The sequence below is a fragment of the Tyto alba genome, unplaced genomic scaffold (genome assembly GCF_018691265.1).
Source record: "Tyto alba isolate M040663 unplaced genomic scaffold, T.alba_DEE_v4.0 Super-Scaffold_5, whole genome shotgun sequence".
Taxonomy (NCBI): Eukaryota; Metazoa; Chordata; class Aves; order Strigiformes; family Tytonidae; genus Tyto; species Tyto alba.
Window position 1 is genome coordinate 24183623 of NW_024881326.1, and position 23737 is coordinate 24207359.

Sequence of the window (23737 nt, forward strand, 5' to 3'; positions counted from 1 at the left end):
TCCCTGGTAAACAGAGCGGCGCGGCGGCGGGGCCCGGGTCTCACAAAGGAGCGGCGGGGCCGGGCTGGGCCGATGCGCGGCGGCGGCGGGGCGGCGGCTCAGCGTCGCTGTCGGTGCTGAGGTGGTCGCCCATGGCGGAGGTGGGCGGCGCCGCGGCGGCGCCGGATATCGACCCCGACTTCGAGCCACAGAGCCGGCCGCGCTCCTGCACCTGGCCGCTGCCGCGGCCTGAGCTGCCGGCGGAGGCTGGCGGCGCGGCGGGGGCGGCGGAGGAGGGCGCGGGCGGCGCGGCGGCGGGGCCCGGGAGGGCCGAGGGGGCGCGGGCGGGCGGCGCGGCGGCGCGGAAGGGCGGCTCCCGGCGCAACGCCTGGGGCAACCAGTCCTACGCCGAGCTCATCAGCCAGGCCATCGAGAGCGCCCCGGAGAAGCGGCTCACCCTGGCGCAGATCTACGAGTGGATGGTCCGCTCCGTCCCCTACTTCAAGGACAAGGGCGACAGCAACAGCTCCGCCGGCTGGAAGGTGCGGGACGGGACGGGACGGGGCGGGAGGGCCGGGCCTTGCCTTCGGCGGGGCGCCCGCGGTGAGCCGGGGCCGAGGCGGGCTGTGTGGCCGAGCGGGGAGGGGTTTCCCCGCTCCCCCCGCCGCTTGCCCCGGCCTGCCGCCCCCCCCCAGCTGCGCAGCCCCCCCCCCGCTCACCTGTTGCTCCTCGTCCACAGCCGGGCTCTGCACGCTCGCCGTTGGTGCCAGTGCCTAATCCCCGCGCTGCGGCCTGGGGTTCAGCTTGGCTGGCGCAGGCTTGCCTGTCTGTGTGTGCAGGGCAGGGGCTTCTCAGGCCCGGCCCGAGCTTGGGCTCTGTGCAGCTGGAGCAGAGAGAAGCGGGCATCACTGGGTTGGTGGTTATGGCGAGGTCTTGTGAGGCTTGAACCGTTTGCGTTTGAAAAGCTTTCCAGAAAAGGAGTTGAGAGTCAGTCAGAAGGTTCTAAGCTTCTGTGTGAGGTGAAGCATCAGTTGAAGGGGTTCTAAAAGTGAGGCTGCAGACCTTTGTCACCTGACCGTGCTAGAGCACAATATAAGCAAGTGTTTCATAGCAGGCATTCTTGGCTTTCAAGAGGCTTCCTTTAAAAAGGGTGCTGTGTCCCGGAGCAGTGCCAGTGCTGCAGCTGTGCAGGGACTGGGGACCTCTGCTGGAGTTCAGAGAAGGGAAGGCAATATACTGCTCCAAAGTCTCTACGTTGTCTTTTCTCACTCTGAAACTAGGCGTATGCAAAGTTCTGTTAAAAGCTAAACTCCATTTCAGTTCTCTGCAGGTGGGAGCCTGGTGTTCCCATTCTCTTTAGGCAAATGAACTCCAGCAAAGAGAAGGGGAGATCCGAGAGCTGGTTTGCAAAATAGTCTCTTGATATGTTGTAGTGGATGCCACGGTGACCGGAGCGTAAAGAGTGTGATCTATTGCTCTCACTGCAGACTGGAATTACTTTTAACACCACGCTCTTGTTTGCAGTGTACCTCTCCATTTGCGGTGTTGGTAGCAGTTCGTCCATGCTGCAGTTCTGCGACAGCTTGAGCCAGTGTGGTTTGGGGCTTCCGTGACTCCAGCCACGTGTTCCTCTGCCTGTGTGACCAAGCAGTAAGTCAGCACAGAGGGTTAATTTTGGAAAAAAAAAAAAAAAGAAAAGTTAGTTCTTTCTGGTAGGTTAGCTTTTAGCTGGCTCAGCTCTCTGAAGTGGCACACCATGTGGTTACATGAGTTTGAATGTTTGCTCCAGAGAGGGTACGAACATGGTGAGAGGGACACAGCTGTCACAGCTTAGGCTGCCACAGGTGGTTACAAAACTTTTCACCTTTCCCATTTATCTGGCTCGCTGACAGTTCCTGGAGGATGAACGTAGGTTGACTAAAATTGACTTTTTTTTTTTTTTTTCCTTCTTTATACAGGTTGAATCCTCCTTATTAAATTCAGATTTGGAACAGGTGCTTGGGTACATTTTCTTCAGAAGATTTAGTGGTCCCCCTGGAAGATAGTTCTTGCTTCCTCAGGCTAGGCATGCTGTGCTGCTGCTTCTCTGTGGAGTCATGTTATTTTGTCAGACAGTTTATGGAACTGGTGCATTTTCTTTTCAGGATTTGTCTGTATCTATTTGGCAGTAGTGCCTGAGACTAAAGTTCAGTGTGGCTTCTGAAATGCATCCCCATGGGGAAGGTGGAATACAGCAAAGCATCCTGCCAAACTGGATGCTGGACTAGGTAGACTTCTGGCTCGATTCAGTGTAACTGTTCTTTTGATATATTCATTCATGTGTAACGGGATCATCAGTCCTTGGTTTTACTCTGTGTTTTAATCCTATATCACTTTTGGGAAACATACAGTTAGACTTAAGTTGCAGAAAAGCAGAGATGAGAATCTGCACATAGAAGTGTTAAGGTCCTTGCTCAGATGCTGTTGCTATAGCTGTTTTGTGAGGACTTTTCAGCATGAAATTAATTTGTAGTTTTTTAGCCTGGGAGTGGACTAATTCAGGCTGACTTTAGTAGGGGAAGAGAGCAAAAACTTCTTGCCAGGAAAGATGTGGGAAGGCAGAATGACAGCAGCTGTGGTGGGAATCAGTCTGCCTTATGATTAGGGCAGTTTGAAACCCCTGACTTCATCCAGCAAACAGAAAACTGTGATAGAAGTATGGTTCAAACAGTTTAAATGCTAGGGTAAATTCTCATAAAAACCTGTTTTCATTTTTAACAAATATTGTCAAAGTTTGGGTTGGTATGTAGGGGACATTCGGTTAATACTACGTGTCCAGGAGAGGCAAAGGAGGCTATAGTATATTCCCTCTGCTCCATTTCCTTCCCTGCTCACTCCCAAATCCTGTTGGCAGGGCTTGGCAGGATGCATGCACCATCACGTGGGACCACAGAACTCCGACTTCTAGTCTCCCTTTATGTTAACATACAGTTACATAGATTTGCAAGAGGTTTCGTTTGTTTTACTTACTTTAGTCTATTTGCATCAAGGTACATTAGATGAAAGCAGGCTAGACATTTACAGTTTTAAAGATGCCAAATCAATCAAATCGATTCAATTTGATTTTGTGGACTTAGAGTAAATTTAATAGGTGTATGTTTTATATTTAAGACAATGATTGAATAAACAAAAGATGTCTCTTCAGTTGAGGAATGGATCTGCCTGGTTTTTTGTTTTTACTGTTCCTTGTTATTTTTAGAGCTGTGAAGCTCTGCTTGCATCTTTTTTTAATTTAAGTAAAAAAAAAAAAAACAAACCCTAAACAAAACCCCAACAAACCCAACAACAACAAAAAACCCAACTTCTTGAGTTGTCTTAGCTGTATTTCTCAATTTTGAATGGAATGAGTTTGGATAAAGAAAATTGATGTGGAACTGCTGCGAAAGGCTCGTGTAGTATTTTGATGCCTGTAAAGGTAGTACTACAACTCTTACAGTTCTGTTATTTGTGTTGTTTGGGCAGAGCCACGCTGATAATATGTCCTATTTGTATGCAGTGTAGTTCTAATAGAGATTTTTTTAAATAGGAAATTAAAAAAAAAGTCTTTAAAAATCTGCTTTAGTTAATATAAACCCCATAAACTCATTGTTGCTTTGTAATTACTTTACAGCTGTCCTACTCCACTACCCAGTTGGGGGAAAAACAGCTGTTACAGACTGCCAGGGTGTAACCTCTGTGAATTCCGGAAGAATCTGTGTTTTCAAGGAAGGTGGTGTTTGCTGTTCCTGAACTGCTTCAGGTGGTTTGTAAAGGACAGATTTGCTGAGCGTGCAGTCTGTCCTTTCCCTCCAGTCATTCAGCTGAAGTTAAGAATTAACCAGCCTGAAAGGCAGCCGTGTCCTTGTAGGGGTGTGTTGCACAGCTTCTTTGTAATCCTCTTCTTGGTGCTCTGCAAGCTGCTCTGTGGATAACAGGATAGTTTCTTCTGGCTTTGAGATTTCTTGGGGGAGGAAGGTGTTAAGGGTTTTGAATAAAGAAGTGCATAAACCCTGCTGAAGCAGTTTGCACTGGTTATTGCATTTCTCACACTGATGACTATGAGCAAGTTTGACATGGTGAGGAGCAAGGTTAAAGACTAGTCTTTCCCAATGAAATATTCTGTGTATTCTCCCAAAGCTGTTATCTTTCCCACTGCAGGAACAGAATGAACTCGAAAGCCATTCTTTTTACCCTCGACAGACACTTCACTGAAGCAAAAATCAGACATTTCCTATATATGCAACGTAAAGGACAGCACAAATGATTCTGCAGTATTACATTAGTTATAGGTTGAAGTCACACCTTTGGTTCAATGGTTCAAATGTGTACAATGTATATATGCAACAACTCAAGTAGCTGTATTACAAATTAAAAGTTACCAGGCATTCTGCTTGTCTGAAACAGAAAGTGTCATCCATTTGGAAACTCAGCTAGCTCTTAATCTGTGTTACAGTGGGCAGCATTTTACTTTAAACCCTTCCATTCCGTGCTTGTGTTATATTCATATGCATGTAGTTGATATTAACTGTTGACCAGATGGGCAGGAGATGTGGCTGAGGGCTCCCAGGTGCTTCCTTGCGTGTGCTCTGCAGTTCATTTTATGATGATAGTGACTTCAGTGGCTTCCAGCATCATAGTTCTGGCTCTGAAGGTCCCCAGGCTCTCTCAGATCTGAGGATGTCTGACCTCCTGGCAGAGCATGTGCAGAGCTACCTTAGGTTAGAGCAGCTGCTAGCCCTGTGGCCCTCTGAAGCTCCTCTGTGAAAGAGTAACAGGCTGGCAGACAAAAAAAAGCCTGTCCATCTTCTGGACTGTTTCTGATGTGCTGCAGCTGGTAGGTTCTGCTAGGTTATCCTTACACCTTACAAATAATTTCCAGTTCAGTGGATACAAGATTGTGAGCACTTCTTTTGGTAAAGATGGAAAGTAGATAGTTTGTGTTGACTACTGTTCAGCCAGCTTTTGTTGTTTGTTTTTTTTTTTTCTGTAGTCAGATCTACAAAAAAAAAAAATGGTCGGTTCCTAAAATAGTCACATTGGCTGTTTGCTTATATCTATCTAGACTGTGCTGGAGCGTCCTTGTATCGCTGAAGATTTTTTGGCTGAGACTTGTCAGCGTTGTAGTTTCTTAACATGGACGGGTAAGGGCCCAAATCACTATCAGGAGAGCTTTCTTTAGTTTCACAAAGAAACCCTTTATCTGGAAAGGAACATCTGGTGAGAATGCTGTACACAGGTTTGCTTTTGACTTTTGGTAATGATAATGTCAAGCTGATGGTTTGAGAACATATTCAAAATATTTCCCTGTCTTTGCTCACTGAGGTATAACTAAATTGATGCCATAAAGCGAAGGGAAGCATAAAACTTAAACTTGGCATTTTAGCTCTGAGCAAAGTATAATTCTGCCCAACCTTCAGCCTGGTGCAGTTTTGTGCATCGAGGAGGCTCAGTCTAGAGTCTGGGTCGGTCTCTGGTGCACAGGGCCATCAACCTCGGTCTGTTAAATTGGGATTATTTTGGTTTCTTGCAAGTTGTTGCCGTGCAAGGGGAGGGAGGGTCTGGCTGTTGGAATCCAGAGTAGCTGAGGCGGGGTGGAAACTGCTGGATTCTTGCCATTACCTTGTATGCCCCCAGATGCATTCATGTGGTATTAGCAATGTGCTTAGTCCTGGCAGCAGGGAGATGTTCTCTGTCCCAGCTGCTAACAACCTAGCCGAGTTTCCTTAAAGTGGGGATGGGGAATAACAAGCAAAGCTGAACAACTGTTGTTCAGAGGCTGTAGTGAAGAGTCTGGAAAGGAAACCCGAGGAGCGTGGGTGGCTCTTGTCCATCAGTCTTAACAGAATCTTTTACCTTTTAATTTCATTAGTCCTTAAATGGTCTGGCCACAGCAAATGGTCTGGCTTAGATGAGGGCCTGCTGAGGAGGGAGGCAGGCAGCTGGGCCTGGCAGGGTGTTGTGGATGGGAGGATGATAAAGTCCTGGGTGTGGAAAATGGGGCTCGTGTCAGTGCATAGGAGCAGGACAGTGGTATGTGTGGGGGGTCACCAGGTGACCTGTTTTTCAGGTGAGATAAAACTTACTGAGGAGTGGTCAAACACAGTGAGGGCTCACCATTGCAATATAGCAACATGTACTTGGCCCTCATTGGAAGTGACATTAAAAGCCCCTTATCCCAAACGAGGTGTAATGCCCTGAGTAAGTATGGAAGTGCAAGATGTATTTTTTTTTATTTGAAGTCTTGTACAGTGTAGTTGTCCCCTTCAAAAGTGGGGGAGAGCTTGTCTTCTGGTGAGAGTCCATTTGTCCCGTGCAATGCCAGTCAAATTACCTGAAGGTTTTGCTGCTACTCTTTCATGTTCCCTGCCAGTTTGTTCTGGAAAGCTGCTTTGCTGAAAGACTGTTCTTTGCAGCATGGCTTTATTTTCCAGGCAGTCCTTGGAGAAGGCTGCTCCTGGGCTGCTGGTATTACTTGTTCCAACAAGTTTCTTCTGCTCTATCTAATCCTGAACAGCTTTTGCTGTATATGCCTGCCTGTCATGGTAAACTTGTAAATCACCTCAGTCTGCTTTTTAGAGAGCTAGGATTTTCTTCTTCTGGGCTCCCACTGAAAGACTACAGAAAGGAAAATGTTATTCCTAAAATACAGCTCCCTGTCTGCTGAGCTTGACATCTGTGTTCGTGTGCCCCTTCTGGAAGGGGATTGCTAGGGAAATGTTTTAGCTCCCTGGCTCTGGAGCAGTTGTTTATTTGCTGGAGTGTAACGTTGCAAACTCTCTGCTATGAAGACATTTTCCTGAAGCCTTTGGAGCCAAGCAGCTGAGTGAGTGCTGAGACAGGCACTGACAAATGCAGCAGGCAAGGCATTCTCCTCTTGAAGCCTCCCAAGAATGCCATTGCAAATGATAATTCAGCACAATTATAGGCCTGAATTTGGAACATGGCCCTGTGCTGGGATGTGACCATGTTCTTTGTATGCCTCCAAGGCAGTGCGTGTGTATTAAAGGCAGCTGCAGTGATTGTGTATCTTTTTTTTTTTTTTTCTGTCACTCATTCTTGAGACACTTTTTATTAAGAAGTCTGGTGCCTCTGTGGTTTGTAGTAGAAACTTGTCAATATCTAGGAGAATGGCCCTGACACTAGGGAGCAGCAATTGAAAATCCAGGCAAATGTGGGCAAACACAGCGTTTTCAAGGATAGCTACTGTTTCTTGTATCTGTCTTAGCACAGCTTGTGCTTGGCCCCAAGTACTCTGCTAGTGCAGTTCATGCACCACTGCTGCATAGACAAGCTCTTCTGGGCAGGGCCTCCTTCTGCTTGTGTCACATCAGTGCTTAGAAGAAAGTATATCACAGGAGGGTGAGTTTAAGCTTGTTTTTAGTGTGAGGAGCCTTGAAGTCTGAACAAACCATCCTGAATGTTCTGACCTGCTCTGAATAAAACTTCAGTTTTATAGTAGATAACATCAGCCTTACCTACAAAGCCATACAGTCACCTGGAAAGGCTGTCACTGGCGTTCTGTCTTCTCTGTGACCCACTTGTGCACTTTCCATAGTATCTTGGTGCCTGTGGTAGCTGTCCAGAAGGCTGACTGTGTGGGATAATTGTTTGGCTGTGCTGCCAGTTCCCATCCTGAGACTGAAGCACTGTTTGGTGCTGGGCAGGGTCCAGAGCAGCACTGACACCTGTGTGGGGGCAGGTCTGATATGATGGCAAGGAGTGTTCCAGCTCTTTAAATAGGGCTAAGAGATTTCATCAAAGAAGATTTAATGTTGTGGTAACTGAGATTTAGGGAATAGTTTGTGTATGACGCTAGCCACACTTCTGTGGCTGGTCCATATATCCTACCTTGTACGCACACCTTTCAGTGTACAATAAATGTCTCCATCCAAACTTTTTTTTTTTGCATAATATCTGTTATTTATTTCAGAATGGTTTTGTCTGAATGTGGTTTAAAGGAATCCTCTTTGATCTGTGATAGATTAGAGATACAGACTGGCATTTTTTTTTACCGCAACACTTCACATACAGCCATAAAAGCTTCTATATCTGAATGAACAGCAATAATCACCCATAACTAGTTGTTGAAGAGATCCCTAAGGATTTGAAGGATTCCTGCTTGTGCCTCTTCTTTCAGGTCTTGCTTCTTTGTGGTCAAGGACATTGCAGATCCAAGACCTCATGTGGATTGCAGGTGCTCAGACCTGGGATCCTCCTGCGCTGCTGAAGTTGAGCATCTAAAAAGTTAATGTCACCTATATGTTTCTGGTTTGAGTTGCTTAACATTGGAAAGGAAGTACGTCAGGGTTGCCTGGGTGACTGAACTCTGTTAGTTTTCCTGTCTGGTTTGCCCTGAAGTTCTATGATTATTTTAGTGTAATTGATTTGTCCCTTGCTTTCTCAATGAGATTTGAGGGTGCCCCCCATATGTTAGGTGTATTAAATCACTCTAGCAGATGCATTCTTGCGCTGCGGAGCATGCAGCATGCGAGTGTGAATCCTGTGCTGTCTCACATCACCCAGGCTGGTAGGTGCGTCAGTTCAGTTGTATTTTGGGACTCTCTGGACTTGAATCTCCAGTATGCAGGCGAGCTCAGTCATGCAGATGTGTTATGCTCTGGGTGCTGTAGCTGCGGTGGTGAGCCACCTCGCAAAGGCTGCAGGAGAGCTGAAAGAGTGATAATTTAGGCACTGCAGTTTTGATAGCAGTTAACCCTCACATAAGAAGTGTTCGGGTTTTTTCCTCTGCTTCCAACTACACATTCTGTTCTCTTCCTTAGTTTTCAGTGCTTGACCTGCACTGTGAAGTAGCTCAAAAAACAAGCAGAGATAAGAGTCAGGAAAATTAATTTTCAAGGAATGATAGGGCTGCTTTTCAGTTGGGTTAGCTCTCTGAACTAGCTCCTGGGTTCACAGATGCTTGTGTTATGCGAGGAGAGTTTGAAGATGAGGAAGGAAGGAGTGGTACAGCAATTATCTGTTCCTACAGCTATTAGCTGTTATGTCATTTTAGCAGTAACAAGTAAAAGCACTTTGAGATTGTTTCATAAAAGGTACCAGGTGCTGCATATCTGTTCCTGTGAATCCTAGCCTTATTCCAAGATATCTTATTTCAAGCTGCTTTTCAGCTAAAAAAAAAACTAGAGAACTAGTTACTAAAATTGTCACTTACGATACCCAAAGTGGTGCTAATTTTCTTGAGGTTTCAGCGTTACTGCGCCAGTGCAGAAGTGCTTGCACCAGTGTAGCATGCTTTTGCTGACACAGGAATTAAAACGTGGCTATAGCCATGTGTGAGAAGAAAACAGAATAGGTTAGTTTTAAGATGCTGAAATTCTGAACCTATTGGCCTAAAGTTCCATTTTAGTAAATGGAGCTAAAAAATGGATGGTCATGAGACTCCAAATGTATACTATGTACAAGCTGCTGGGTCATTCCTGGCAGAACTGGGTGTCATCATGAGTTCACAGATTACTTTCAGGAGAACAAATGAAGAATTAGTGACAACCTAGTGGTTCTTATTGCTGCAGCAGTATTCATTCAAAGTCACTCACGTTTACCTGGGAAAAGAGGGTGATTCTTTGGAAATGAAAGCAGCTGCCTTTCAGGAGACAGGGTACCAATCTGAATTACTTTTTTTTTTTTTGAGACTTGAAGGAAAAGAAAACTTTATTTAGAGAAGATGCCAGGCAGGAGTGTTGTATAGCTATTACTGTGAACAATTCAAATAATAAAACTGTGTAAGAGCATTGACTGACTGGTGTTCCATCAGGCCCTGGCTCCACAGTAACCCTTGGGTTGCCTTCCAAGTAAGAGCATGTATCTTATTTGATAGCAATCACAACAATCAGCCAGTTTTCCCCAAGTCCTCGACAGCCAAAGGTTAAAATGGAAGCTAACACAGAATGATTTTCACATCTCCTTCCTTCTCTGTGAAGACTTTCTGCTTTGCTTGTATTGTTTATCTACATCTGCCTTGTTCTAGGATAGTACTCCTGGTGAGGTGACCAAAATGAGCAAGGTGAGGACTTGGCTGAGAGGAAAAGGATAGGCAGAGGGGAAGCAGCAGGCAGGAAAGAACTGTCTTCAGAGGTGATGGGAAAAAGGACAATAAAAGCACGGTTTACTTTGTTCAGAATTAGAGCATGCATAAAAGCTGAAGGCTGATATATAGCTTTAAGTCTATATGAAAAAGATGTTGCTTTTGGACTGCTGTTATGCTACCAGTGTAGCACCTTTTAATGATGTATAATTTGCCTGTCTGAACAAATTAAATGCAAATATCAAACAAATGCGTGACACAGGCCTCAAGGGGAGTTTGTGGATGATCTGCTCAAACAATGAGATTATTACTTGCTGATTATAAAATGCCAGGGAGTTTATCAGTTGCAGGCTGAAAATTCAGTTTGATGATGTTGTACAGATGTGTTAGTTTGCCATTTCCAGCAAAGCTAAACCAAAAGAAGGGAGTTGGGAGGGGCAAGGAATGTGTGCCTTGCCAAACAGAAAGATGGGAGAGGCCAAAACCGACATGCACTGTGTGGGAGTGCACTATCCACTCAAAATCTTACCCCATTAGAAACACAGAGGAAAGCATACTGCCTCCTTGCAGAGTGAGGCTGTCGGGCTGCAGATTACTAGGACTCTTGTTCCACAGAGTTTCTCGCGTGTTTGTCTGGTTTGGGGATGAAGATGGTAATGGGCATACTGAATCAGAAGTGTTTTGCCATTTCTCTTCACCCAGTCTACTTGATTCACTGCCACGCTGTGCTCAAAAGCTAGCCACTTAAAAACTAAAAACTTCAGCCAGGCTTATACTGGCTAATGGCATTGGCAGAAGTGTGGGAGCAGCATTAGCACAAATTCAGCTAGGCTTATGTTGCAGTTGCAAGCTCTATTTGGGAATTTGCTCTGTGGTATGCTTACTTTTTGTGGATTCTCAATCATCTTGGAAAGTTCTTTTGTGTTAATATTTTCCTGGATGGAAGCTGCTAGTTGTCATGGCAATTTCACCCTTGATGCTGCAGTGAGACATGGCAGTGCTTGCTAGTGCTGTCAAGCATGTTCAAGCAGAAATAGGGTTTTTTAATGGGTAGGTCTTTGTTATATCTTTCTTTTATGCGTACTGTCTGAATGCATTTATGCTTGTTGAGATTTCTAGGTGTGAGGTGTCTTAACTGTCTGGTCCTCATATCTTGTTTGTGGCTTGTTTGTTTTTTCTTTTTTTTCCAGAACTCTATTAGACATAACCTGTCCCTGCACAGCAAGTTTATTAAAGTCCATAATGAAGCCACAGGGAAGAGCTCTTGGTGGATGCTCAATCCTGAGGGTGGTAAAAGTGGAAAAGCACCAAGAAGAAGAGCTGCCTCTATGGACAACAGCAGCAAACTTGCAAAAGTCAGAGGTAAAGCATCCAAAAAGAAGCCTCCTCTCCAGTCTGCTCCAGAATCCACTGCTGACAGTCCTGGCTCGCAGTTCCCTAAGTGGCCTGGAAGCCCATCCTCAAGAAGCAATGAGGACTCTGATGTGTGGAACACTTTCAGACCTCGAACCAGTTCGAATGCAAGCACCATCAGTGCCAGGCTTTCTCCTATCCTGACGGAGCAGGATGATCTCCATGATGAAGAGCTCCTTCCTTCTCTAGTGTACTCCAGTGCATCCAGCAATGTTCCACCAACTGTAACTGAGGAGCTTGAGCTCATCGATGGGTTAAATTTGATGTCTCCCAGCTCATCTGTGTTATCTACTCAGCAGTCTGCCTCAAGTGGTCAGATCCAGAGAGATTCCAGCTTTTCCTTGAGGAGCCCGAATGCAGCTGGTCAGACCACTACTTTTGGCAATTCCCTGTTTAACCCTGTTGATATCTCACTGCAAAGTTCTGTCAGCCATTTCTCTGCCCCTCAGACCTTGGAAGCTCTTCTGACACCCAGCTCACCACCTCCAAGGGATGTTATGATGACTCAGGTGGATCCAGTTCTCCCACAGACTGGTAACAGGATGAGCAGCCGAACTCTTCTGCTTCTGGGTGGACAAGCTGCCCAGAGTAAGATGAGCTCAGGCAATCCACGAGGAAAGCCTACAGAGCAGCAGGCGGAATCGGTCGGTGCCGGTGTTTTGCCATCAACACTTCCCATAGTAACATCACCTCAAAACACTGCCAGTATCACCAGTTTGAAGGCTCCAGTTTCTGCAACAACTGCCCAGTCGGTCCAGCTGGGCAGTCCACTGCTGCTTGCTTCTGCCAGCCCTGCTCCCTTGGGATTGAACCAGGACAGGCTGCCCATTGACCTGGACATTGACATGTACATGGAAAACCTTGAATGTGATATGGATTATATAATCAACAGTGAACTCATGGATGGAGAAGGACTGGACTTTAACTTTGAACCCATTCTGTCTACTCCCAGCTATCCCAGCACCTCACAGGCCTCCAACCATACCTGGGTACCAAGTTAACTTCAGGAGCACAAAAAGGTAGGTTTAGTTACATAAAATGTTACAGCCCTGTCCTGGATGGTTCCTGTGCCCAACTCTGCAGCAGTTAGATACCTGTTTGGAAGCAGAGGTGCTCTTTGAGTAAAAAGCTTCTGGGGGAGCTGCATTCCCAGTTAGAAGGAGGAAAAGCTGTGTACAGGTAGGTAGATTTAACTTAGCATGTAGTAAGCTCCTCTATGAAGTAGAGCAGCAACCTGAATGAAACTCTTGTTGTCTCTTCTTACCAAAGATGAGTGTGTTACAGGATGTCGGTCTCTGCCGTGCAGTGCCTGTAGCTCTGAACTCGACAGGAGAGCATATGCTGATTCCATAAATAAAGACATGACCCTATATATACAGAACAGTTGAACTGAGCTAAGCACACACTGTGTTACTATCCAGGTTAACATTCTTGAAAAATTTTCTAGTACATGTTGTTGCAAAGTGTGTCTGTCATGACTGCCTGCTTTGCCCTGTGTGTAGCAGGACACAATCACTCTCTGTTATCAGTCCTTCTGCCCTTCCCTTATCTGGGACAGTGTCTGTGAAGTCTGGTAAGCTGGTTCATCAGCATTAGCAACTCGATTGCTTATGTACCTATTACTGGAATGGGAAATGGGAGTGTGCAGTGTGGATGGAGATGGAAGGAGAAAGGATGCGTTAGTGCTTTCCCAGGCACAGCAAAGCTGCCTCTTCAGCAGTCTTTCATATTTGCACAACAATTTCTAGAGTCAGTTTGGTCTGTAAATATGAGAATAAGAGTTAAAAATGTTTTATTCTTTGAGGGTGTGACACCCTGATTTGAAGCTCTTTAACCACCAAGGCAGTCAAGGATTTAGAGAAATGGAGCTGCAGGCCTACTTCACACTTGGAGCTCAGTTGGCTAACAGAAAATGGACATTTTCTTTCATAGGCTGGAGCATAGACTGGATATTGGTTGGGAAGCAGAAGCTTTGCCAAGAATATTTCCTGTTTAGGAAGCAGATGTTGTATTTGTTAGTGTTGCAAATTGTGCTGGTTTTGGCTGGGATAGAGTTAATTTTCTTCACAGTAATTTGGATTTGTGCTGGAAACTGTGTTGTTAACACAGGGATGTTTTTCATTACTGCTGATCAGCACTTACACACAGCCAAGGCCTTTTCTGCCTCTCAACACACCAGTGAGTGTGTCTGGGGGGGCACAAGGAGCTGGGAGGGGACACAGCAGGGAGAGCTGACCCCAACTGACCCCAGGGACATCCCAGACCATACAATGTCATGCTTGGCATATAAAGCTGGGGGAAGAAGGAAGGGGGGGACATTTGGAGTTATGGTGTTTTTCTTCCCAAGTAACTGTTAAGTGTGTCAGAGCCCGGCTTTCCTGAAGATGGGTGAGGACCTGCCTGTCGATGGGAAGTGGTGAATTAATTCCTTGTTTTGCTTTGCTTGTGTGTGTGGCTTTTGCTTTACTTGTTAAGCTGTTTTTATCTCAACCCATGAGTTTTCTCACTTTTATGCTTCTGATTCTTTCCCCAATCCCACTGCAGGGGGGCAGGGAGTGAGTGGCTGTGTGGTGCTTAGTTGCCAACTGGGGTTAAACTGTGACACAATTTCAACTCCTAATACTAGCCAGCTGAGCAGGTAGACATAAGGGCAAATTGCAGATACTGCTTCAGTTGTGGGAAGCCCTTGAATTTCAAAATGATGGAGACTGAGTGAAATTATTGTTCACTTGACCTTAATACGCTTTCTTAGGTACCCAAATAATCTGGAGGTAGTTTGGACTAGGGGACCTCTGGAGGCCCTTTTCAACTTAAATTTTCTGATGATTTCTGCTGCTGTTCATGCTGGAGACCAGATAATAAGTTAAATATTTTTATGCTCTGCCCCAGTACAGCCATTCTAGGCAAGTGCCTTGGGTCTAGACAAAGTGAAATGCTGTCCTTTAAGCTAGTGGTACTTAAACCCTGTGAACATATTGATACACCACTATATATTGACTTTTAAACACAATTTAACTCTCTCTTATTCCAAGTCCCACCGTACTGCTTAGGATTTAATTTATTGGTAACATTCTTCTGTCTGTATGTAATAGATCTCATTACTGTAGAGAGAGGGAAGATCATGAAGCTTTTCTGTTTTGTTATGGAGCTTATGGAGCTTTTTATAGTCCTGTATATTTGTTAATTGTGCTCTTGCTGAATTACCAAGTGGCTGTCTTGAATATCCTAACTTCAGGTGGACTATGGAAACTCAGTTTAGATTTCAAAGACAAATTTGATTGACAAAACATTGGCATCCTTCATCTGCGTTAGGACTATTCTCAAGTTAGTGACAGAGGCTGAGGTCTTTCAAGCAGTGTTTCCACTGGATATTGTTCTGAGCTTTTGTGTTGTTGTTTTTGGTTTTGTTTTGGTTTGTTTTTTTATGCCATGTTAAGGCAGGCAATCATATTTTGGGAATACATTACTTTGCAGGGGTTAAATGTTTTTCACAGGAGTATTTTCAAAATGTACGCAAGCTGTCCTGCAGTCCTGGGTGCATTCACTACCTGGGCTGGATAGACAAGACCTCTGTCTACAGAATACCAGGCATAGGTTATTTTATTTAAAAGCGTAAATCAGATAAACTGAGGGTATGTAGAGTCTAGTACTGGTGAAAGTGTGGCTATGGTGCTTATGAAGAACAACAGCTCTTAACAGCATGGTTATGTTCTTGCTCCATATTATTATTCCATACTTAGCATGTGAATTGCTTAATGAAAACAGAGGAGCTATATGATGTTAAAAATCCTGGATTTGCTTTGTTCCATGCGTGAAGTTGAAGTGATACTTTATGGGAAATATGCTGGACACATGCTCACTGAGAAAGGAGTGATATCTGGAGCAAGTTCTGAACCAGTATCGTGTCTCAGCAGAAAGTGTAGCACCTACATGCTTCTTGGTGAACAATTTTTAACAGCAGTACTGCACTTGGAGGAGTGATGCCCTATTCAGTGTGCTTTGTTTCAAACCTTTTATTCTGTCCTTAGATTATGTTTGTTTTTTCTGAGCTTTGCAAAGCTTTTCTGAGTTTTGCCCGTATCCTGGAATCCATACAGTGGGATGAAGGGGAGCTTCTTCCCCAAAGGAGAGCAAGTATTATGTAAAATGCTACCAAGACAGAGAGGTGGATCAGGTTTCTAGGAAGGGGGAACAGGGTGAATGTGGAGAGAAATAGGAGTGTTCCTGGAGGCCAGGAAGGACCCTGGGAAAAAGAAGGCAGAATGGTTTCTTAACCAAAACCAAGTGAGCTGCAGACATCAGTGTCTGAGGAGGTCGATTGTGTCATCTCTCCCTTCTCTGAATCTGTTACTGGAGTGAGTTAATAAGGTCCCTGTTTTGAAATCACTGTTCAGGGAAAGCACAGCTGCAACTATACATTGGTGTAGCGTGCCAGATTTTTTTTCCTTTCATGTCTTTATATCCATGTGTTTTTTCCATGTTAAATTCACATTGGCAAAAGCTACTCTTAAGTGATCGCTAACCTAAAGCTGTCCTTCTGAGTAGTTGCTGTGGGTTTAACCTGTAGCCTTGTGGGTCAGTTACAGGTGTGACACCGAGCAAAACTGTACATAATTAACTGCCAGTAATCACACTCTGATTTGAGCAGCCAGAATGAAACTGGAGCTGGAGAAATATTTCTCTTTGTAAGCAAGAGAGGTCTTCAGGAATAAGCATTTAGTCTGCAGCACTTGGGAAGACACAAGCTAGTTGATGTTACCCATGGTGCTCAAAGCTGACATTACTTTATCCCCTTCTTTCAAGCTAAAGAGCTTGTCCACAGCTTTGCTAGGAGTCAGTCTGAACTGTGTGTCTCTTTACTTGGAGATAGAGATCAAACATTGAAACTTTGCCCAGAAGCAATGCAACACGCACAAACCTAGCCTTAGCTGCAGAGGAAGAAAATTAGGGTTTGAATACTTTCCTTGACTAGGAAAAATAAGAATTCTACGATTTCTGTTGCTGTTGTAGCTGCAGCTCACTCAGTTGTAAACCTGCCATTCACTGGTTAAGGCACTGGATGTGCAAGCTGTACAGAGTGACTTATGGAAGCCTTAGTGAGCAAGGTCATGGAAAAAGGGGAACCACAGCTGGAGTTAGACTGTGGCATGCAGGTGCTCATCATGGGCAACTACTCTTGCCTTCAGCACTTAATGCAAGTGTCCTCCGTTCTGGTTGTGGGAAGTGTGGGTGTCCACTGGGATGTTCCTGAGGAACTCAGGGACTTTGGGCTTACTCATCTACCTCTGTTATGTATTTCTACAAGCCAATGGGAGGAATACTTGGACTAGAATTGCCTCTTTTGTACAGTAGTACAGTTTGTGCTTCACTGACAAGTGTAAAGTTCATCCGCTCTCCTGGTGGGACATTAGCTAATGATCCTTAGTAGTTCAGTTAGACTCCCTTCATAGCCTGGAGCACTCTTTATCCCTTGCCCAGCTTGGTTTGGACTCATGGTATTCTTGATGTGCTCTGTCTAATTCCCTTTGGTTCAAATACTATTTTTTTGTCTACCAGAACATTAATAAATAAAATCCCCATCAACTTGCAGTTTCCTTGAGTAGCCTGTTGCTCTGGCTTCTGTTTTAAGTTACTGTCCATTCCTGTTCAGGGCTGATTCCCTCTCATAAGCTTCTTTCCTTTTCCACAAGTTTATTTCATGCTCGCTATTACTGAATGCGACTGGTGGGATGCCCTACATTTATCTTGCTATTCTGCCTTCCAAAGTGGGTCACAGACCTACGGTGGAGGTTTTATGTCACTGCCTTCAGTCTGCTTAGACCTATTCCAAGGTTTGTTTGAGCATATTGCGGCAGCTGCTTTGAGGTGAGGCAGAAGACCTGAGAAGGGATCTTGAGACTTGCAGGGGAATGAGATACCTAGAAATGTTTAATTATTTGCATGTACATACAGGGTTTCTTTAAGTGGGTAAGCATAAATGGTTTTAGCGTGTGATCTCTAAAAATCTCTTTTTTAGTCTTTTCCCTACCGATTGATAATTGTGGTTGCTTAAGGTGAAGAGTAATTTTCCTTTTCCTTGCTGTTTTCCTGCAATGCTTCTGGTGTTAGCCAAGTCCTTGGTTAAACCTCCTTATCTTGCAGAGCTTTGGTGCTGTCAGCTTGCAGGAGTGCTTACTTTTGACCTCTGTGCTTTTGTTTTGTCTTTCTGTCTCAATTGTACTCTGAAGCTTGGAGCTGAGCAGTTGTATCCTCCACTTGACTCCCCATTGATCAAGGTCTCTCATGAGCTGTGTTTGTTCCTTGCTGGAAGTTGGCATCCTTAGAGCAGCAGGAGCTGATTGATAGTAATTAACTCCTTATCTATGCATTCAGAATTCCCACTGAAGCTGAGATGTAACCATTCACTCTATTTCTCTTTTTCCTAGTGTCCTTCAGGTTTCGAACATTGGGTTCTGACTTCACTTCCCACCCCTGGCAGAGAAAAGAATGGAGCACGTTGGATTCGGTTTCCCTGCACGCCACACCTTGGGCAGAAGGGGCTGCCCACCTGGGAAGAAGGGGCAACCTGCATCTGGCTGCAACAGGAAGAGTTTAAAAATAATAATCCTGTTATGTGCCATGGCTCTTCCTACAAACCTGACCCTGCCTTGGACCATTTGGAGAAACCCTGGGCCGTACATGTACAAAGAGGAGCCCAGGTAAAAACCTCAGCCAGAAGACTGTGCCAGGCAATAGCATTTTCCCATGTGAAGAGTTGGATTTGCTGGAGGAATCTTTCAATGGCTATCCTCTCTCTGCTATGGCAGAAAGTTTCCCAGTGCCTCAGACTGGCGGAGGGCTGGCTCTGCTCTCACTTGGCTTACCCTCTGGGGTGAAGTTAGTTGGGTGTTTTGATTAAGCCACCAGATATGCACTTGGTATCCCACAGACTCGCAGAGGAGTTGGAAGGAGCTTGCTGGTGGAAGCCCTGTGGGGAAAGAGTGCGCTCCTTCGAGGGCTTGGTTTCAGTGTGCCCATCTCTGGAGCAGCCATTGCCGTTCTGCAGGGAAGGGTGGTGATCATGATGTAGAAGGCTTCCTTTTGTCCACCTGAGTGGAACAGGAGGACACTGAGTTTTTCACTGTGCCGGCTGAGCCCCATTGAATCAGAAGCATGTTTCGAGAAGTCCCTGTGCTGTTCTCAGCACTTTCCTGATACACCGGCCTGCTGTGAAATAGGCACAGGTGCTAATAGCTGTTTCTGGGACATAAAAACATCATTTTAGGTTTGTTTCCGATCTGTCTTGCTGCAGCAGAGAAATGGAAAGCCTGGGTGTGGCCTTAACAGAGCCCTGGTTGCTTTTCAGAAGGGCATTTTCTATAGATGAAATATTTTTTTACTAATCTGGGAACTTTCTACAGTGAATATGAAGCCAATGTTAAGTGTGTCCCCATTAGGCATATTAGGCATCTCTCCCTCTGAGAAGGTACCAGTGACAGACTTCTTTTTCAGAGCTGTATTAGGAACAAACACATTGGATGTTTGGTTATGTATATGACTGAAGGGAAAGAATTGGCAGGTCCCCGTGGTTTCAAACCACCTTGGGGAAGAGTTGTACATTATTGTAATCTATATGTAAAAGTAGTTGCAAATTACATAGAAGCTTTTCTAAACATTTTTAAATATATATTATATATTTTAATTGAAAATGAGATTATTGGATTAAAAAAAAAACAGATTTGCTGCATCTGTCCCCTTGATACCAGATAACACTACAGTATGGGAGGGGACAGCCCTAAGGCATTTTGGGCCAAAAAGCTGAAAATGTCATTGGAAAAGTGGAAAGGGCACCACAGTGTAACTGGGGAATGACTGCTCTCCCCAGAACAGGCAGAAGGTGCCTGCGTGGCATGGCACTCAGCCACAGCTACGCAGTCTCTTTCCTCGACTGGGCACTCCTGCCAAGCAAAGAGCGTGATGTTAGGGAATGCTAATCATTAACAGCGCGATCGTTCTCAGCTAATCCTGTAAGTAGCTGGACCGCAGCTGATACATAGGACAGATTCCCTGGTCTCCTAAGAAGATGGTGTGGACTGGATCGTGCTAGTTCTGCTGGCACTCTGGGTAGCCCTTATGGAGGGCACAATCAGTTGTATTTGGTAGCTTGCTTTTTGGTTTCCGAAGATTTTTGTTTTCTTGCTGAAGTTTTGCTACTGCTGGGGAACTCGAAGCCAGTAGGCACACCTTTGGGGTTGTGCTGGGGATCAGGTCCTGTCTCTTCATTCTTGCAGGGCAGAAGCTCGGAGACAAGAGGTTAGTTCAGAGCATTAGCTGGCATGTTCCTGTCACCTTTTTGGTGTTTGCAGGGGCAGGGTCTGTGGGAGACATGGTGCTTACGTGGTGTTCTGGTAGGCTTGGTCTGTCAGAAAGCCTCTCCAGTCCTTTCTGAAGGTGGTGGTGGCTTCTGTTCAGAAGGTTTGTATTATGCAGTGCAGTGAGCCATACTGTTTTACCACCTTGTCTGCTCTGGCTTCATGGGTTTCATTTCATTTTCATTTGAGTGAAGATTGGAACAGGAGTGGTTTTTCTGGTTACCTGCAACAAGGAGTCTTTAACAGTCTTATCTTTAGCATGCTCTGCCATCAGAGCCTTTGAGTAGTTTGATAACGTTTGCTTTGAAGTCTGCTTTTGTGGCAGACTTCATGGTGATATGTTTCAAATTTACCCACAATCTGCATGTCTGGACACACCTCATTGTAACAAACAAAAAGGCAGATCCTAAGGTGGGATCCCAGATCTTGCAGACTTGCCGTGGATGCACATTCTCCCTGCAGTTAGTTCATTACACAAATGGATAGATATCCTTTCCACAAACACCTGATGGCATGTGCCGCACTTAAGAATCAACCATTCTGGACTGCAGCTAATAGCTCTGGCGGGATTTGTGTTATTTGGCACGTAATACGCTACCTTGTCAGCTTGGGCCTTGAGGGGAAATGAATTCCGTGATCTCCAGAGCAAGTCGACTGGCTGCCTGTGCTTCACAGCCATATATCAAAGGACAAGACACCGGTATGTGTGGTCATGTTATATGTGAATCTCTAGCTCGTTTCTCATGAAAACAGAGCCCAAAGGAATAGGAAGGACAATATTATTAACCTGCAAATCCATGGTGATCTGTTTCTGGCTGGGTTGGTCTGTGGGGAGGAAGTGTTGTCTTCAGGCTGTTCCAAGGTGTCCCCTAGGTGTGACACACTGGGGACCTGGCCTGATCTCTGGCTATAGAGAGCCTGGCCCTGAGCACTCGGGTAGCACCCGCGGGAGATCTGACATACTCTCAGCTAGTACATGTCCTCAACCTGTTTTAGCTGAAGGAGCTGCACCCCAAGTACACCAAGGCTCATCATAGTTGGTGCTCTGCAGTGTGAATTTATAAGAGACCCTGTCCTTTTATTAAGGAATAGAGCACCTGCATTCCCCCCCCCGCTATACTCCCAGGCCAGACTCCTGGGGAATCACCTGTCCTGGAGACAGGAGCACCTGTGGCTGGAGTCCTGCTGTACCAGTGTGCTGACAGGGACGTCTCTGTCTTGCAGCAGTCTGTGCAGGTGCTCTCTGTCTCCTCGACACAACAGGAGCTGTCAGTGGTTGAAGGGGCCTGAGAGCATGCTTGTGCTGAGGATGGGGTTTGGAAGACTTAACAGTGCTCTGGGAGTGCTCAGTAAATCGTGAATGTAATGTTGCAGGCTCAGGCAGACAACTTAGCTGCTTCTTTGTATGTGTAGCAGGATAGCTTGGATCATGGGCACAGAGGGCAGGGATGTGGAAAATTTGAGACTTCTCCAGCCCCTTCTCAAATAACTTTTCATAAACCTTGAGCTTTTCTAGCCTGAGGTATTTCCTCATAGAACACAGGAAACTTTAAAATTCCCAAACTGCTGCTTGCTGAAGGGCTGTACCTGGCAGGGGGCTGCTCAATACTTGTTGAATTTTCTGTATTTTTGCCCAAAGTGTTTGCTATTGACTGCTGCTGGATTCAGGATAGTGTCTTGGTGGATCTTCATTCTGCGTTAGCACCACAGGCCCCTTACCCATTGGCTAGTTTTCGCTCTAGTGAAGGATTGGGCTGGGGTTTTGAGAGCAGCTGTGAGCTGGGTGGGGAGGGAAGGGCCAGTGACATGGGGAGTGATGCTCCTGGATAAGTGCCTGAGGGGAGTGGGCAGGGGATTCTTGGCATGAAGGCTTATGTTGCACTGCCCTCACTTGTTCCTTGTCCTCACTGAGCTCGGGTGACAAGTCTCTATCTCCAGAAGATCAAATTCCATCTTTCACAGTGTGAAGCCACCGTGCAGCTCTGGGCTGTGAAGGATTTGGGTAACTAGGCCCATGAGGCCTAATAGGAGGCAAACGTTGCTTTTATTTACACCTGGACTTAGCAAATTGCTTGAGCCTTCTTTATAATTTAAGCATATTTTACTATACTCCCAGCTTCCTGTGAGAGCTTGATATATTGAAAGCTTCTCAGAGCCCTTCCTTTTCCTTGTTGGTGTGTCTAAAAACATGTCATCCACTACCCTGTGCTGCTTTGAAAACAGCAGTCAAATCATCCTGGTAAGTTAGAGAAGTGAAAGCAGTGGGAGTGTTCCAGAGCCCTGGTGTATTCATAAACAAGGTTCATACTAGAAGCAAGTAGCACTAATCAGCTTTTCCAAAGGAAATGCCTAGAAAGCTTTTATGTAGATCATCATTTGTTAATTTTCTTACTTATTTGCTTACTTATAGCCACACTCAAATGCTTCAGGGCTAGTCTTGTTCCAGGAATGAAACCTGTGTCTGGTACCATGGCTAGGAGTGCCTTGGGAGTGGTGTCCTGGACTGTCACCAAAATAATGTGCAAGTTTGGACCCATTGTCAAAAAAACTACAAGAGATCAATCAACTTTGGGACATGAGCATGAACAGGGATAGCTTAGGGTGTGCCTCAGTTGCATGTCTAATGAAAAACATGTTCTAATTAATGTGGGGAAAAGCAAGCAGGAGGTGACTCCCGAAGCCTGTGAAAGATCTGTCCATGTGAAAGCTTGATAGCATTTGGTAACCCATCACCACAGTTGCTTGCCCTTCAAGAAGGGAATCCCCTCTTTTCTGTAGCCTTTATGTCTCTCCCCGCACTTTGACGTGTCTGTAGTCAATGGAAGTCAGTCTCTGATGGAATCAAAATTGCATCTAAATAATAGTGTAAAGCAGGGACAATAGGCAGCAGAAGCTGAAGGTGAAAGAGCTGATGGTGTTGCATTTCTGGTTCTCTGGCTAAGGCAGTGTTATGGTGTGTGGTAGAAGGGGATGTTTGCAGCTGGTGCTGTGATGCTCGGTGTGGTGCTACCCTGTGGTGCTTCCCAAGGTGTCTTGAGAGGTTTGGCTATGTAGAAGATGAGTCACTTCTCCTGAAAGGAGCATTTTTTCATAAGGCAATGGGGATGGTTCTGTGAAATGATGCTTCCAGCACAGTGGAGTCTTCATCTTGTGCGGTCCCAAGAAGGATTTCTGCATTGCTAGCACAGACGTCTGCTGCACGCAGGGCAGGCATCACTAGCTGACATAATTCCCACCCTGTCCCCTCTGTACTCTACCCGTTTCTCACAATTTTTTTTACATAATAAATCTCTGCTTTTGTTTGCTCTCTGTAGCAGTGTAACTTCTGAACCATTACAGGCCCTTTGTTACCATCTGTGCTAGCAAGACTGTAGAATGTGCTAGACTAGGGGGGAATGTTTGACAAATAAAAACCTGTAATCCTCTGCTCTGTGTCTCATGCAGTTTGTTCTGTTCCCCTGGTGAGGTCCAGCTACTTTTTCCTTGCCCTTGGCTTCGTCCCTCTGCCGTTCTCACCTGTTAGGGCATCCCCTTGGTGAAATGCACCTTAGCTGGCCAGAGGTGTGTGACAGCCCACAAAGGCTCCAGTGTGCTCTGCAGTGCATAGAGTCCCTTCTTACAACTTGCTGGCAGTGCATGGGGACCTGTGTGGCTGCCAAGCCCTAAAACTGACCCTGAGGAGTTTTAACTTCTGCAGGACTAGTCTAGAGTCATCCTAGCCCCTTCATTCCTTGCCCTTCTAGACCTGAGTGCGTAAGAGTACTCTGTTCATTTTATATAGCTGCATTCAAACATCTTTGAGTGTCAGCAACTCCACCAGTTATCTCTAGGAATAAAGAGATGGATTTGCTGCTACTTTGTTCTTTCAGCCACCCCACCCACAGGCAGATGCTAGCAATTAGGACAGATGAGCATGTGCATGAGCTTTTATCTT

The 23737-nt window shown here is 45.5% G+C and overlaps 1 protein-coding gene across 1 annotated transcript; it reads left to right on the forward strand.

The window, feature by feature from the left end:
• FOXO4 (forkhead box O4) lies at positions 1-23228 on the forward strand. The gene is made up of 3 exons (XM_032991850.2): positions 1-521; positions 11230-12471; positions 17878-23228. The coding sequence occupies exons 1-2, from the start codon at positions 132-134 to the stop codon at positions 12451-12453; spliced, it is 1614 nt and encodes a 537-aa protein (XP_032847741.2). The 5' UTR covers positions 1-131; the 3' UTR covers positions 12454-12471; positions 17878-23228.
• The last annotated feature ends 509 nt before the right edge of the window (positions 23229-23737 follow it).